This window comes from Oncorhynchus gorbuscha, linkage group LG10 (genome assembly GCF_021184085.1).
Source record: "Oncorhynchus gorbuscha isolate QuinsamMale2020 ecotype Even-year linkage group LG10, OgorEven_v1.0, whole genome shotgun sequence".
Classification (NCBI taxonomy): Eukaryota; Metazoa; Chordata; class Actinopteri; order Salmoniformes; family Salmonidae; genus Oncorhynchus; species Oncorhynchus gorbuscha.
Window position 1 is genome coordinate 72,174,644 of NC_060182.1, and position 17,368 is coordinate 72,192,011.

At 43.0% G+C, this 17,368-nt stretch overlaps 1 protein-coding gene across 4 annotated transcripts; it reads left to right on the top strand.

The window, feature by feature from the left end:
- The first annotated feature begins 528 nt into the window (after positions 1-528).
- Positions 529-13,833, top strand: LOC124046495 (proline-rich membrane anchor 1-like). Of its 4 annotated transcripts, none has more exons than XM_046366918.1 (5): positions 529-1,525; positions 2,700-2,841; positions 6,954-7,080; positions 11,868-11,922; positions 12,108-13,833. In XM_046366918.1, exons 1-5 carry the CDS (start codon positions 1,343-1,345, stop codon positions 12,201-12,203), a joined length of 603 nt encoding a protein of 200 aa, XP_046222874.1. In that variant the 5' UTR covers positions 529-1,342; the 3' UTR covers positions 12,204-13,833. The 4 variants fall into 4 exon arrangements, with proteins under 4 accessions (XP_046222874.1, XP_046222875.1, XP_046222877.1 ...); XM_046366919.1 differs by having other exon boundaries at positions 6,957-7,080; XM_046366921.1 differs by having other exon boundaries at positions 529-800.
- The last annotated feature ends 3,535 nt before the right edge of the window (positions 13,834-17,368 follow it).

Here is a 17,368-nt window from a genome sequence, read left to right on the forward strand (position 1 = left end):
GCTTCTACCCCCAAGCCATAAGACTGCTAAATAGTCACCCAAATAGCTGCCCAGACATTGACCCTTTTTCCACTAACTATTTTGACTCATCACATATGCTGCTGCTACTGTTTATTACATTATATGTCCTGTTGCCTCATCACTTTATCCCTACCATATGTACATATCTACCTCAATTATCATCCCTATAAATCGACTTGGTACTGGTACCCTGCCGTATATAGCCTAGTTATCATTACTCCATGTGTATTTATTCCTCCTGTTAATACTTATCTATTTTTTCTCTCTCTGCATTATTAGGAATGACCGTAAGCATTTCACTGTTAGTCTACACCTGTTTTTTACAAAGCATGTTACCAATACAATTTGGTTTTGATTGAATCCGTACAATATGTTACCAATTTGCAATACATATGATGTGTAATTAATTCAATTTTTTTTGTGGCTAACATTAGCTAGGTGGCTAGGTTGCTAATGCTAACATTAGTTAGGTCGCTAACACTAGCTGGGTTAGGGTTTAAAGTTCGGCTAAAGATTAGTTTAAATAACCTACTGTTATATCGAACGTAACTAAACGGGTCAAATAATGTAACCTAACATAATGTAACATACTAAATGGAGTGTCACGGATTTTAGTAACATATAATTCGTCTTGCATACTGGGCATTTCGACCTACATGTCTCGGTAAACGTCTCTTGTCTGTTTAACTTTTCCTACCGTTCGTGCGATTCGAGAACAGCCTACTTGCAGTAAAATATGACTGCGCTGGAAGGAAGGGCACTCCACTGGATGCGCGATGGTACGGTGAGGCTCCCCGCCTAATCTATAGTCTTTAGGCAGAGGGATGCATCGTTTTAACCCTTTGCTCCGCTCTCCAGAGTTGCACATATTTGTAAATAGCCTTTAAGTAATATTTAGTAAATAAGTTGAGGAAATGTGTAAAGGGGCTGCAGCTATTTTGGGGAGTTGTATTGGACAATAAGTGTAAGGATATTTCTTCATCGTTTTGCTTCAACTTCGGATGGCTTGAGTATTTGCACACATGCATGTTGACAAGCAAGAATGTGAGGTAGCCTATGGCCGGTCTACCGTTCTCACATCACACGGAGTAAGGGAGCATCGGTTGGATTCGCAGCGCTGGACATCGAACTATAGCGCCGTGATTCGGAGTACGTTTGAGTGCCCAGAGAAATAACTTTATATATTGGGATTGCTTGGTCACCTGCGTTCCTTGTCAGTCATATGCCACCGACAACGTAACTTCAACAGCAAAATTAATATGGCATAAACTAATTCTGGAGACGCCAGTCACAGATAGCGCCGGCGACTTGGATAGGGTGAATGAGAATTTCCCAAACGGTCAAATCCTATGCATACCGTGCTTGTTTACTCGCTACACTATCTAGTGTCTTCGAGAAGAGCGCAGGAGGAATGCTGGTCCAAGATCTAATACCATTTACTTTAAGTTTTTGGCCTCTTCTCTTCGGTCATTGCATTCTCTCGTTGGTTTTACTCTCATGCCAGGTAGGTATGGTGTTCGTGCGCGCCGACACGTTCTTGTAATTTTACACATGGCGAGTTATTACACTAAGTGGATCTGTACTGTGTTTTTGATAATACTGGCTATTGATCCTGGTTGAGTGAACTGCTTGTCACCTTTAAAATATATATATATTTAACGCAATATCAATTATATACATTTTTAAACACACAATGCCATGTTTATTGAGGTGCCTGGTTCCTTTCTGCACCCTCACACTATTGCATCAACTATGATACGTTTTTAGTGGTAAGCAGCTGTAATCCCCAGTCAATTGTTGCAATGTTTTCATGTGAAGTAGGCTATTGGTGATTGGAACGCACAACCACACACACACACACACACACACACACACACACACACACACACACACACACACACACACACACACACACACACACACACACACACACACACACACACACACACACACACACACACACACACACACACACACACACACACACACCAGGCAGGCAGAACACGACAGACTCCTGGAAAGTAGCACAGAGTGAGCTATAGATTCCCATCTGGAATATTATGTTGAGGATGAGTATTCTAACCCCTGGCCCGTGATACTGCCTACAGAGAGCAGTGAGCCGCTATGCAGGCGCGGGATGTTGCCAGGGTTCATGTGTAATATGATTTGCTCGAGTTTCCAAGTCCACCCACACACACTCCTCAGGGGCAGCCTGCTGCCCACTCTGTTGGTGGGTGGTTTCTCTGAGGGAGAGGGTTGCAGCCGTAGACATGATACCATCCTTTATGTCTATGAATGCAGCTTCTGGGGAAGCAATATAGTAGAGGGATAGGATCTTGGGCACTATTGTTTCCAAACCACAAACCATGATGATCTAGTTTGCTGATGCCCAAGCACTAATGGTCCAGGTCATTATATACACTGATACAAGTACTCGGGGAATATTGCAGCAGGTAGGCTATGCTACAGTATATTAACATTCTAAGCTCTCATCTCACGCTCCTTTTTAACTGATAAAAAAGCTGATTTATTCTGAAATGTGCCTTTTGGGGGTGGATAATGAAAGTAAATTTTGAATGCATAATGAATAGTCAAACTATTTCTCTCTTTTCTGTCTCTCTCTCTCTCTCTGTCTCTCTCGCTCTCTCTGTCTGTCTCTCTCTGTCTCTGTCCATAAGGGTGAACTCCAGAGGTCATGCTCACAGACTGTAACTGAGAAAGTGAGCGAACACTGCCAGCTGGCATGTCAGTGTAGAAGCTACCCTCCCCTTCCTCCCCCGCCTCCTCCCCCACCTCCCCCACGGCTACTGTTGGCCACAGGTAAGGCTCAACACTCCTGCTCACACCACATCAACCAGCCTCTGCTGTCTCACTCTCCTGTCTCACTGTCACCTGTTTCACTCACAACTGTCTCATTACCAGTGCCTGTATCTACCTAAACCGTTTCACTTTAAATGTCTTGCTAGCACTTTGCAGTACAGTGGCCTTATACCAGAGCATCTATAGTGGAATAAAGTATATCTCCTCTCAGAAAAGAGCCAGGGGTTGAGGGGGAGAAGAATTTTAAACCAGGTAGTGGAAGAGTGTGTTGTGTGTGATGTAGAAAGGCTTTTATGAGAAGACTACGAGTGCGTGATAGAGCCGGCAGAATGTTGACAGCTGAACAAAGGGCTAATTTATGCTTAGCTTGACCTTGGGGAGTTCCTAGTTTCATGTGAAATCTCTGCCTGCTGGGCTGCCAGGTTCAGTGGTTGGTTTTCCCCTGGAGGGACCCCCTGATTTAAAAAGCAGATGAGTTCATTCAATTAGGGGTTTGATACAGAGAAGGGGACTAATGAACTATCACGGCAGTCCCGTCGAGCTGGGGGCACTGGGTGTGCTTGCATGCGTGTGTCTGTTGTCACGCAGTTTTCTTTCCTTACTAGTCTCCATGTCTCCTTCAACATACTTCAGTGCTTAATTAATGATGAGATATGTATCCAATCTGAAACTGTGACATTCCTGTCATTGACAAAGTAGTTGTATTAACTATATGAATCAGTGTATGACATTGCGATGGTGGAAAGGAGGATAGTTTGTTAATATGACAGTTGATATGATTTGTATGTTGTCATGAATACTGTAATGAGAAGCTATGAAATATGGGACAGGCATTGCTGGTGCAGTCATCCCAGGTCAAAACTGAGACTGTTAAAAATCAGTCAGCCAGAAGACTTCATGCTGAGAGTAAGGAGGAGCACTCTTTCAACAAATGCTCGACAGACAGCAGTGGAAAGGGTTCAATCAGCTTAAATGATTTCCTCTGTTTGGTCGACTCAGATTTGGTCAACTCAACTCAGGCTCTTTTCATCCTGCATCACCACGTGAGGCATCTATGAATATATACATAGGGCTTTCATTGACCACTGTGTCTCTAACATACCTGACCTATCTGCCACCTGTTGATTTATGAGTCCACAATGTCCACCATGAATGCAGGACTCTTCCACTGGGTGTTTTCTGCACACTTGGTCTACAGTCTAGTTTTGGTTGTGTATCTTCTCACCATATTGTAATTCCCTTTTTCTGAATCTAGAGAGTTATCTACGGTTTGTATGTATGTTGTTCTATTTCTTTGGTTATAGACCTCTGTGTGTGTGACTGCTGTCAAGGCCTCTGCATGGAAGATTCTCAGAATCATTTTATGAGATTCTCTGACTGTACATTGCAGCATGTCGTTCTGTGTTTGTTATGCGGTTTGACAAGAAGAGAACCATTACAACTGCGAAGAAAAACCTATTGGCCCCAGAAAAAGAAGTATTCATTTTTAGAGTACATTTTGAAAATAGCAGCTTTTTATAATAGCCTATGGTAGGTTAGGAAGGAGGCACTTATTTATGTTGTTTATGTATTGGGAGGGAGGCACTTATTTATGTTGTTTATGTATTGGGAGGGAGGCACTTATTTATGTTGTTTATGTATTGGGAGGGAGGCACTTATTTATGTTGTTTATGTATTGGGAGGGAGGCACTTATTTATGTTGTTTATGTATTGGGAGGGAGGCACTTATTTATGTTGTTTATGTATTGGGAGGGATGGTTTACTTATTTATGTTGTTTATGTATTGGGAGGGAGGCACTTATTTATGTTGTTTATGTATTGGGAGGGAGGCACTTATTTATGTTGTTTATGTATTGGGAGGGAGGCACTTATTTATGTTGTTTATGTATTGGGAGGGAGGCACTTATTTATGTTGTTTATGTATTGGGAGGGAGGCACCTATTTATGTTGTTTATGTATTGGGAGGGAGGCACTTATTTATGTTGTTTATGTATTGGGAGGGAGGCACTTATTTATGTTGTTTATGTATTGGCACTTATTTATGTTGTTTATGTATTGGGAGGGAGGCACTTATTTATGTTGTTTATGTATTGGCAGGGAGGCAAAACATGTATCATCTGTCCTTAGTGAGAGTTTTCTGAATAAATGAGAGGCGTAAATGATTTAACTGTAATCGTTGCTGCTATAAAATCTGTTTGTTTTGGTATGTGCCAGATGCATAAGGGAGCCGGTTTGGAGTTTTCAGAGGTTCCAAAATAATACATGAATATACATGAATATGCATGAAAGTGGGACAATGAGAGAGACTGTATCTACAAAAAAGTTTCAAATAAGGGAAATTGGCAGTGTTGAGTAAGAGTCTGTGCTCTAAAAATGGATCAGAAGACCTTTCAAAGGAGAGAGGTTTATCACAAGGAAGTAGATCCTTACCCTTGACTGAATTAAATCTTACAGCCGTTGACAAAATGTAGGATCAAAACCGAAGTTGGGCTCAGAGGAGATTTTACATTCATAGTGACTCATGACGTGGTGTACTGGGGAGAAACGTACCTTGTCATTTGCTCTGGATAAATATGCAGTGTTGGAATATTCCACAGCATTACTAAGGGTTATGTGTTAGCATGGAGTCAATTCCTCCCTCTCGTTCACAACATAACTATACTCCAAATACCTGGGTATGTGATTATTGCATTTCTCTCTGTTACTGGATGGTAGGTAAACCTAGATCAGGGGTGGGCAACTTTGATGGAGGTGGGGGCCACAAAAAATCATCATGAGCGGCCGCAGTGGATTGCGGGTCTGTGTACCCACATCCATACCCACACATGCAGTCAAAGCCAGCCCTGACCTTTTGGGGGCCCTAAGTGAAATTGTGTGAACAAAACATTTTAGTAGCCGCCCTCTTGACAGCAGAGAGAGAAAATATATGTTTTAGAGTTAATTTCCTGCAATCCTAAAAATTTTGCCATAAAGTGGGGAGAAATGTTTCCAGTTCGTAATATGATTCTGAGTGAGAGTGACTAGCAAAATCAATGGGGGCCCCCCGGTCAGTAATTTGACTATGATTACTACAATTTTAGATAGCTGGCTAAACTAACTTACCAATATAATAAATGTTAGCTGACATGGGTTAATTGAGTGACTGTCGGTGACTGACATAACAAGAGAGAAACTGCTGATGCACTACCAAATATCAAAATTGCACCTTTTGTATTCTAACACTCAACAGGAAGTTGAGACTGACTGAGTTCCTACAAATGTAAATCAAGTTGCCAATCCCTGATCTAGATTATTATATCCAGAATACAGCCACATTCATACTTAGATATAATAAAATATATCCCCTCTCTGACAGAATGAGACATGCGTATTGCTGGAAACCTCCCTCCTGTTAAAATGAGCAGTATTGTCAGTGCCACATAGTTCAAATCGGTCTCCATGGAGAGAGAGAGAGAACACTCTTGATACTGTAAGTTGCTAAGCTGCACTAAGCTGTAATACAATGTCCCTGGCATGTCTTCTTGTACATGGTTCTACCCTCAGTCAGACATAATGTGACCAGAACATGGTGCTCCTGCAGGTGAAATCCATTTGGACACGGAGTGCTCTTGTAATAAAGACTGACTGCATTTTAAATGATTCATGGAGCAGGGTTAGATATCTCTGAGCATTGAACCTTAGAACAGGTGAGCACCACCCTGCTACCCAGATTTAGGAAGCAAATCAGATCCAGAGCTTTATGGTGTAACTGAAATGTGTCTTCCACACGTAATGGTATAGTAATACAAGGTTTCTGAGAATCAATACATTTTTATTCAGCAAGTTGATTTACAACACGGACAGTGGTTGGGCTGCATTAATGATGAGCTTTCATCATGCTATCTTAAGCTATAATGGCTGTCTATGAAGCAGTTATGATGTAATACATAGAACAAACACAGTATCTAGGCTAAAGCAGTTTGCATGATAACCTAGTCTCGATAAGCGGCCAAGTGCTGATGCTGTTAGAATGCTAATGATGTTTGAAAAATGAAACTACTGTGTCTTTTTCTCCCTTTGTCAATCCCCCTCTCTCTCTACCCCCTGTCCTCCCCACTTCTCTTCCCTCCCAGTAGTTGAGTCCCCTCTGCCCCTGTTGAGACCGTGGTGGATGGAGATCTTAGTGCTTGGGACAGTGGGCTGTGCCTCAGCTGTTTTCCTCCTTTCAGCCATGATCATCTGCTACAAGGCCATAAAGAGGTATGTTGGTTAGCTGTCAATGCGATTGGCATGGAAGAGACTGTGGTGACATTCTTATAGCCTACATCCATTCAGAATACACAAAAAAGTATTGGCCAAGGAATTGGCTTTGGGGGTGACCAGTGAAATATACCTTCTGGAGCGCGTGCTACAGGTGGGTAATGCTATGGTGACCAGTGAGCTGAGATAAGGTGGGGCTTTACCAAGCAAATACTTATCGATGACCTGGAGCCAGTGGGTTTAGCGACGAATACGAAGCAAGGGCCAGCCAACGAGAGCATACAGGTCACAGTGGGGGTAGTATATATGGGGCTTTGGTGACAAAACGGATGGCACTGTGATAGACTGTATCCAATTTGCTGAGTAGAGTGTTGGAGGCTATTTTGTAAATGACATCGCCGAAGTCAAGGATCGGAAGGATAGTCAGTTTTACGAGGGTATGTTTGGCAGCATGAATGAAGGATGCTTTGATGCGAAATAGGAAGCCGATTCTAGATTTAATTTTGGATTGGAGATGCTTAATGTGAGTTTGGAAGGATAGTTTACAATCTAACCAGAGAACTAGGTATTTGTAGTTGTCCATATATTTTGAGTCAGAACCGTCCAGAGTAGTGATGCTGGAGGGGCGGGCAGGTGTGGGCAGCGATCGGTTGAAGAACATGCATTTAGTTTTACTTGCATTTAAGAGCAGTTGGAGGACACAGAAGGAGAGTTGTATGGCATTGAAGCTCTTCTGGAGGTTAGTTAACACAGTCTCCAAAGAAGAGCCAGAAGTATACAGAATGCGTAGAGGTGGATCAGAGAATCACCGATTTGACACACTGAACTCTGACTGAGAAGTAGTTGGTGAACCAGGCGAGGCAGTCATTTGAGAAACCAAGGCAGTTGAGTCTGCCGATGAGAATGTGGTGATTGACAGAGTCGAAAGCCTTGACCAGGTCGATGAATACAGCTGCACAGTATTGTCTCATCGATGACGGTTATGATTTATGTTATGGTTATCATTTAGGACCTTGATTGTGGCTGAGGTGCACCCTTGACCAGCTCAGAAACCATATTGCATAGCGGAGAAGGTCGGTGTGATTCAAAATGGTCAGTGATCTGTTTGTTAACTTGACGTTAAGCATTAAGGAGATAGATTGGGGGTAAGGCCCTGCGATAGACTAGCGTCCTGTCTAGGGGATGTACTTGTACATCAAGTTGCCGCACGCTATAGAAACAGGAGATAGGAGCAGGAGCCTATGAGCCGTTCCGGCGGGTTCTATTTCTCGTACTGGGCTGATTTCTCAATTGTGTAATTGTACAGAGCTTTTTAGACTAGCAGCTGAATGTTTGTGAAAGTAAAGGCAAGATGGCTTACCGGAGAAAGCCCATGACCCCTGTCCCTCTCGCCGTAGAGAAAATGTGTACTGTTTCGATTAGTTCATCAAAGGAAAGGCCATGTGGGGTTTTAGCCTGCAGCACAACCAAGACTCAATTCCCTGTCTGATATTCAGGCAGCACAGTGTGTCACACAGGCACCCAGAAACACTCGTTCAGACACATAAACAGACACATATACTGTGCAAGGTGCTGGACACAGTCACACATGATAAACACACATAAACACATGCTAACAGACGCAGTGTTACTAAAGAACATGAATGTGCGTGAAGAAATGCATACAGACACAGCTGTAGATACGTTTCTGCACATTACTTGAATACATCAAATTGTTAATCATAAAGCTGTGAAGAGTGGATGCTACATATGTCTTTCCTCAGGATTATATTTCTACCTTTCTCAAACGACAAACAGGCAAGGTCAGGCAGTGGAACTAATAGGCGGTTGGCTCAGGAATTCATTATGGCAATTTTCCAGCCCCCTCTGTCGCCAAGGGGCACCTTTTTTAATGCAGCGATGGCAGGAAAGTGGTGTTGCATTATGGGCCGCTGTAGCCTCAAACCCAAGTCATTATTTATGAATTCATTTGCGCAGCCATTCAGTCGCAGGCCACATCTTTTATACATGCAAAAGCAGGTCGTGTCCTGAAGCTCTGATGGAAGTGGGCTCTGTGACTGCAGAATCTGTGAAACACCAAGCCTCCATCCCCTCTGACTGAGTGAGGAGGGAGAAACTCTCTAGGGTCCAGTCTGATTGCCCACATTGAACACTCATTGGTCCTGAGCCAATGAAAAATCAGTCTGAGGAAACTGAGGAAACTAGAAATAGAAAATATTGTTTTGAAAATTGTCATTGGCGCTATAATCATGCATCCTCTCTGACTGAGTGTGAGAGAAAAACAGCCAGAGAGATGAAAGGTACAGGAACAGATATGGATGTTGTCTACCAAAGCTGGGAAACCGCAGTAATTGGATGTCTTTGTCAATAACAATGTGATAGTGGGTTTGTCAGTGAGAAAAGCAGAGCCTGTTATATATAGCTCTTCCGGGCCCCTCAGTGGTCAGGGCTTTCCCAATGAAAATCAGCTGGAGTTTGGCCAAGGCCCCAGCAGCACAGACACTAGAGGAGCGATCTCTATAAGCCCCGGCCGTCCCTTAGCTCGGGCTGCACACATTTGGCCTTTTTTTTTGTCGTCTCATAATCTTATTCCGCCAGTCATCTGCCAGAGCGAATGAGATTGGACGAAACCCATTCCATTCAATTCAATTAGGTTTGTAGCGTCAGGGGAGCTGCTGTTCGTGAGCATAGAGAGGAAGAGTCAGCCATGCTGTGTGACAGTGCTGTGCTATCCAAACCGCAGACATGATGCTGCAGTCCATGCTGGCAGCAATGCAGGGAGTCTAAACACCACAACAAAACAAGATAACATACTAATGAATCTGTTCCGGTTTTTCTCAACTACTTGCTCCTCAGGGATTTCTGTCCAACAAGGAGGACAAATCAGGACAGTTTGTGTTCAGGGTAAATCCACCATAACCATTCAGTTATGGAAAGATTTAATGAGGAAGCTAAATATACTGTATCTGTAATAAATATATTACATAGTAGGTTATCTATTATGGTTTTATGATATTTAATTACCACAACAACTTTCAAAACAGTGAAAGTGAAAACCACTATGTGAGGGGTGAACAGTAGATTGTTCCTCTAATATTCTGATTGGTGAGAATAACTGTAAACAGCTCAACACATGTCCCAACCTCAACATTATCCCTTCCCCAAACTTCAAACGGATGTGTGCTGCGATTGCACAGCTTTGATAGGAAATATGAATCTGACCTGTGAAGTGTTGTGTAGCCACCTGCCACGTGTCAACAGCATGACATCTATTATTAAAGGCCTGGGGAGAGGTCGCTGTGAGGTCCAAACACCCTGCCCTCTATGGTGGCCTTCCTAGAAAAACATTGATCATTGACTAGAGACTAGGTCAGTGCCTTTCGAGAATGTTAAAACACCTCTTTTAGTGGTCTGTGGAGACTGCAGTGGGGAAGTCTGGTGTATCCCATCTCCCCTGAGCTACCTCTGATCACGAACACATGCACGCGCACACATACACCCAGCATACACAGCAACATGTCCCAGCAAGATGCATTGGTACACATGGACCCAGACGTTTCCTCTCCCAGGCAGGTTGTCCCAGAGGGAGAACACAGCATCTGTTTATCAGCAGGGCTGGCGTCTATCTAGCCATCACCACCACCGCCCGGCACTACAGGACACATTTACAGAAAGCACAGGAAGTGCACTGAGTCACTATCACTGTCTCGTGTGATGGGTAACCTTGCCTGAGATTTAGGAGGCCAACGGTCACCCCCAGACAGGAAGCTAGGAAGGAAGCTACTGAGTACTCATTAGTGACTATTCAGTTATACTAATGAGTGACTCCAAGTTAAGTGTTTCTAAGTTAAGACTGGAAAGAGGGAATGGGTTCAGAGACATTAACACAGGACATTAACCATGGAGATTAAACATGCTCTTTTTACAAGAAGACAGAGCATTTGTGGTTGATGATTTGTTTAGTTTATTTGCACCAACGGAAATAAGTGATAAACAACAATACATCTTTTTTTTTCTTTCTTTTTTTAATACTGTGTGCAGGAGCGGTTGGAAGCCCAAGGGCTGAAATATAAAAACCATACCACAGAAACACAATATACATGCAAAAATAAAAAAGGTTTGTTGTGGACATAGCATTTGTGGATTAAACTGAGAATGACTGTCTGTCAGGTAAGACTAGCCAGCTGTGGCTTTAAGACGAGAGGGATGGAGACACTGACCTGAGATGTAGCTTAAGGGTCCCCAGTGCCACTGAAGGCTATGTACAGTATTGAGTGGGATAATGACTGTACTGACTGTATTCAGATCTGTCTCTGGGTTACATAAGCCTGGACAGAGGAGAGCAGCTGAAGGGGTCGGCACAAAAGACACAGTACACTGGACAAACATAATAACCACAAAAGCACTGAGGGATGCATGAGAAGGTCTTGCATTGAAGGATACTGCTTTTCACAGAGCAATTACAGTGGAGGATCATGTGCTTCGGCTTGTTTTTATCCCGAATGTGGCTCACCACCATCAATGGAGAGTGTGTCTAAATGGCACATCCAACTCTTCTGTTTGATTCGTATCTTGTCTTTCCTTTCATGGCTCTGAGAGTAATGTGACCGTTTAATGTTCAGCTTATTCGAGAAGATGGCTAGACCAGTGCATCCAAACACGCTAGCCTATGGTATCCAATCTCTCCGTAGGTGAACAGACACAGGCTTTAGTAGAATGATTGATGTTTTTCCTGAAATTGACTAAAGCCCCTTTACTGTCCTAACATAAGTTGTGTCTGTTTGCAGGAAACCACTACGGAAAGAGGAGAACGGGACAAGTCGTGGGGAGTATGCCATGAGTGTACGCAAAAAGAAGGCCATGGGCCCCAACAACACTGTGGTGTAGACTGTCCACTGACAGAAAGAGGAAGTCACATCACCATCATCCCCACTACCCACCCTATCCTACCCAAAACTCCTATTAACTAGAACGCAACAGGGGGTTGACCTGTTAAAAATGCATAAACGCCTTTCCTTCTCTCCTAGCATGTTGCCTGGATGAAAGACAACGTCCAGATAAAGGAGAGTAGCGAGAACCAGAGAGAGAGAAAAACTAAACATGGAAGTGGATTCAGAGAATGAGTAAAAAAGTGAATTGAGGAATAAAGTGAATTGAGAAGTTCTACACCAGATTGTCGACAAGAAGTGTCATTGACAGGGGAATGGTTGACTGCTAATCTGTCAACCTACACAGCTCCACACTTCTTACAGACCACTTCGATGTAGGAACAGACACTGAAGCACTGCGATGGGATAGGAGGTTGCGGAGGACCAGATCAAGAACAAAATGTGCGCGCAGTTTTTATGGAAAATGCAACATTCTTTTCTACGGTCGGGCTGTCTCATCTATTCTCATCTGACCGTTTTTCTTTTTAATTTATTAAAGAAGAATTTGTATTATACTGGCACAGTTGCAGGTTCTTGCTGTGGTTTGAGATGTATAGTGCTCATCCGACTATGCAATTAAAACACACATTTACAGGTCATACCAAGTGGGAAGTAAAACAACAAGATCGAGTCAGTTCCTATGTTCCATACCAACAACACAACTGAGAACAGCCTGAGGACAAACTTGATCTACTTATCTAATTTGTTCATTTATTTATTTGCTGTATTTATTCATTAATTTGTCTGCTTATGTATGTTATTATTGTTTAATTCAGTCAGTTTAATGATTTGAAATGTTTTCTTTTTAGATTAATTATTTAGTAATCATATCATTCATTTTAATGGTCTGACGCTTCAAGCCCACTTTTAATTTGCTACAGACACTGATGCAGAAAACACATCTGCAAAGAGTTTTGGCGCTCAGTTGTTCATCTCTTGCTGTTTGATATGCCTTTCTGTGTTCCCCTGCGACTTCAGCGAATATGATGGGGATTTCTGTGTTCCCCTGCGACTTCAGCGAATATGATGGGGATTTCTGTGTTCCCCTGCGACTTCAGCGAATATGATGGGGATTTCTGTGTTCCCCTGCGACTTCAGCGAATATGATGGGGATTTCTGTGTTCCCCTGCGACTTCAGCGAATATGATGGGGATTTCTGTGTTCCCCTGCGACTTCAGCGAATATGATGGGGATTTCTGTGTTCCCCTGCGATGCGACTTCAGCGAATATGATGGCGATTTCTGTGATGCGAGTTTGTGAATGTGTGTTTTCTGACTGTGCTTTTAGCAGCTTATTCTACCCCTCAATTCTTTCTCACAAGACTAACATGGTATTACATTTTGTGCTGTCACATCTCACTGGTTAGACAGTCAGGGGGAGGTAGTGGGGGACAATGGGAAGCCCTTTGCCGTGTTCTGATGTGATTTTTACAGTCTTAATTGTTCCACCTCCCAGCAAGGAGAGAACCCATCACTATAGAAACAGTGCACATGATCCCAGGACTGACATGCTGATTGGTGGAGGACGGGATTCCAAACAGAGGCTCATCTGGATATCAAGTTGCAGAGAGGATGGCCTCAAAAAGGGACATGTGACTCAGTGCACTCACACTCGCAGGCATCCCCAACATCATTCTGCAATAAACAGTCCACAGTTGATTTAAAGCATCACTCAATTATTACGCTGCGTGTTGGCATAGGTGCAGTTCATTTGTATATTAGTGTGTGTTGTGTGTGTGTGTGTGTGTGTGTGTGTGTGTGTGTGTGTGTGTGTGTGTGTGTGTGTGTGTGTGTGTGTGTGTGTGTGTTGTGTGCGTGAGAGAGAGTACAATACACGTATGGCTGGCAGTATCTCTGAAAATGTTCCATTACTGTTGAATTTTGTAAACACAGACCTTGCATTGTGAAATGCATAGGAATTAGCATATCTTACCGGTAATGTACCCAGAAACTGAAGATACGTCACTAATACTGTACATTGAGGGAAATAACCTTGGATGCATGAATGTAAATATTGATATTTAAAAATATCTGCCTTCTGGACTGTTAATAACATGTACAGTGTAACAGAAAACATGTTTATACATAGTAGAAACAATGTGCTACCAATTAGAATTAAATCAATGTTATCATGTTTATGGAGCAAGCCATTCATGTATATTTGGCAATGAAAGTTATTTTACAATTGATGCATTATATACCAAAAGGATACATAGAGTCCTATGTATACATCGATAATGTGCATTCAGTTGATTTAATTGCTGACTTTTTCAGTTGTAAATAAAGGTGAACAGAATGACAGGCCTATAGTCTTATCACATAAGCATCAAAAGGAGAGACATAATTAGAACATGGTTTTGAATTGAATGGCGTACAGTACAACATTGATAAAGCCAGTGTTTGTTCATGTTTTTTGAGCCTGTACCCATGGTGCCTCTCCGTGTCTCAGAGAGCTCTGTGCTGGTCTTCTTCTGGGCTCCTCCCCCTGGGCGCAGGACGTGTTCTCAGTCTGTCTCACACCGTTCATCTTTAATGAACAGCTATCAAACACGGCCATCTCCCTGGGGCTCGGTCATGCAAACAGGATAACTTGTGGGCCACTGGGGTTCTTTTGATGTCAGGGTCTTGGCACGGCCCAATCCCTGTACACAAACTACATTATGTACATAGGACTGGTCAGCCACTTCTGCTCTGCTAGCACTCTGGTCATTGTGACACATGGGGGAATAGAGCAACAGACAAACCCAAATCATACAATCTGGGAACATGTACTCTCCTCGTGAATGTTGTCAATAGATAATAGAATTGGGAAAAGCTATGGGCTCTGGTAGGTCATCAAGGAATCAATAAGTCCATATTCTTGAGAATGTTCCTCCTTTAAAAGGGGAGACCCTTAGAAACACAACCACTTCAGAGGGGGAGAAATCCAGCAGGGTCCAAGCTGAGCCATGTAGAGAGGGAGGGAGGACTGGGAATGAGAGACCATACACTAGTCTGCCTTCTCCTGCTTTAGATGTGCCACTTGATGATAATGCCATGGGACACTCTGGGCAATTTAAACATTCATGCATTGTCCAGCCAGGGCACTCTGAGTTGCTCTGTAATAAAAAGGATCTGACAGGCCTGAAGAGGAAGGCCAGGGATCCTCTCTATCTCAAACAGCTCTGTGTGGCTTTCCCAGATAAAAGACAATGTATTCCAACAGGGTAAATGGGAAAATAATCACCTTGTTATTTGTTTAGCTGTGGTTTATTGGCTATATACCACAAACCCCAGAGGTGCCTTATTGCTATTATAAACTGGTTACCAACGTAATTAGAGCAGTAAAAATAAATGTTTTGTCATACCTGTGGTATACAGTCTGATACGACTGTTAGCCAATCAGCATTCAGGGCTCAAACCACCCAATTTTGAATTGTTATTAGACATCCAATGAGTGTTTCTGTGTGTCTCTTATTTGTGGCTGTTAGCTCAAGGCTGAACTGTTTGCTGTTGAGCAGTAAACAGGCTACCCTTTATATCAGAGAAAATTCATGCTGCTGAGTGTGTCTCAAAGCTGACCTTCGCAATCTAGGGCTGCTTGCTCTGGGGACACTCTCTGCCTGAGAGCCCTTGGTCAGCATTAATTACCCACTAGATCTCCAACTGCCTGCTCATCAGGTCAGTGCTCCCATATGGTCCTCCAGGAGGAGGGAGGCCAGCAGGCAGGCCAGGGCAGGGAGAGTGCTGGGTACCTTTGGGACATTGATTAGATAAGCAGCTGCTATTAAGAGATTCTTTAAAAAAGAGCTGCAAGTTCAAACGATCATGACAGTGGCAACGGCTGGCAGATGCAGCCCCGGTGCAAGGGGATTTCACTTGATTAAACACACACACACACATAGGAACACTGTTGCAGAGAGGCTATTTGTTGAGCCAAGCACAGAGATTGATGGAGTCACCTGTGTGTGTGTGTGTGTGTGTGTGTGTGTGTGTGTGTGTGTGTGTGTGTGTGTGTGTGTGTGTGTGTGTGTGTGTGTGTGTGTGTGTGTGTGTGTGTGTGTGTGTGTGTGTGTGTGTGTGTGTGTGTGTGTGTGTGTGTGTGTGTGTGTGTGTGTGTGTGTGTGTGTGTGTGTGATCAGACAGCACTCAAAGCTGGTGACTCATTTGACACACGCCTCTCATAGAGGATCCCTTTACAAAGTGCAGGCATAGAGGAGTTATGAAATATGATACATTCTACAGTACTCATCTAATTCTGCCCTGCTTGTTTTCATTTTGTGTCCGACAACCATGGCATTAAATAGCTTCTTAATTCAACTTAAAAATAAAGGGGAAACAATGTAGAGAAAAAAAGTGAGTGAGATCAGGCTTTGAATATAAATATATTAAATATATTAACTATACGGTAGCCCAGCTCTCATGTGGCGTGGCATTCCCTGACAAGTGCCCTTTCCATAATGTTATTAGATTCCACAACAATGCTTTATCATGACAAACCACATTAGACCAGAGGTAACTGTATTTGGTCCATGTCAGTGGAAAATGATGGCTAGGCTCTACAGGGGGCGGTCAACATGGACGAGCTTGTCTTGTTTACCTCCCCTGTTTGGTTTCATCCTGATCGAGTTACAACGCTGCTGCTTTTGTTGCTACTGCAACCCACATTGTGTCTGATCGATCTGGGCTCTGATGGCGAGAGGCAACCTGTTGGAACTGAGCAGAGGAAGAGGTGAGACAGGAGCCCTAAAGTCTAATTGGATTTACTGATAAGATATATAGTATGATTGCTAATGGTTTCTTCTGAGCTAGGATATGGGTGGTTCCTATACAGTCTTTGGGTTTAACAGATCCTCTTGCAGTCATTTAGTTTTCCCATAAACCTTAGGGAAGATATACTGTAGTAGTTACTGTGCAGATGTGCAATCATATCACACTTTGTGCACTTTAACCGTCCTCTGTAGAGATGACAGTGACAACAATATTTAGAAAATGTGTCTTGATTTTATTATTTTTATCAGGCTTGCAACTGAACATATCGATATAGACCATGAGCATCACCAAGTGAACAAGTCTGAGCTTCAGCATTCCTCATCCAGACTATCATCTGCTGCTATATATTCTCTCCGTCTGTTCTGACCTCTGATGCAGCATACAGCATGTTGGACATCTAACCTGCTATCTACAGAACTGTGATCCCCCTCCATCTGCACACCTGCCCAACCTGTACTCACCTATCCTTTCATTGCACCGAAGAATAGTATAGATATACAAAGTGTGCTGAAGATGATTACATCTGAAGCAGTGTCTTAAGACGGTGAGAGTCAGTTTATGCAGGAGTCAACTTCCTGATATTTATGGTCAGGCAGGCAGCAGATGGTC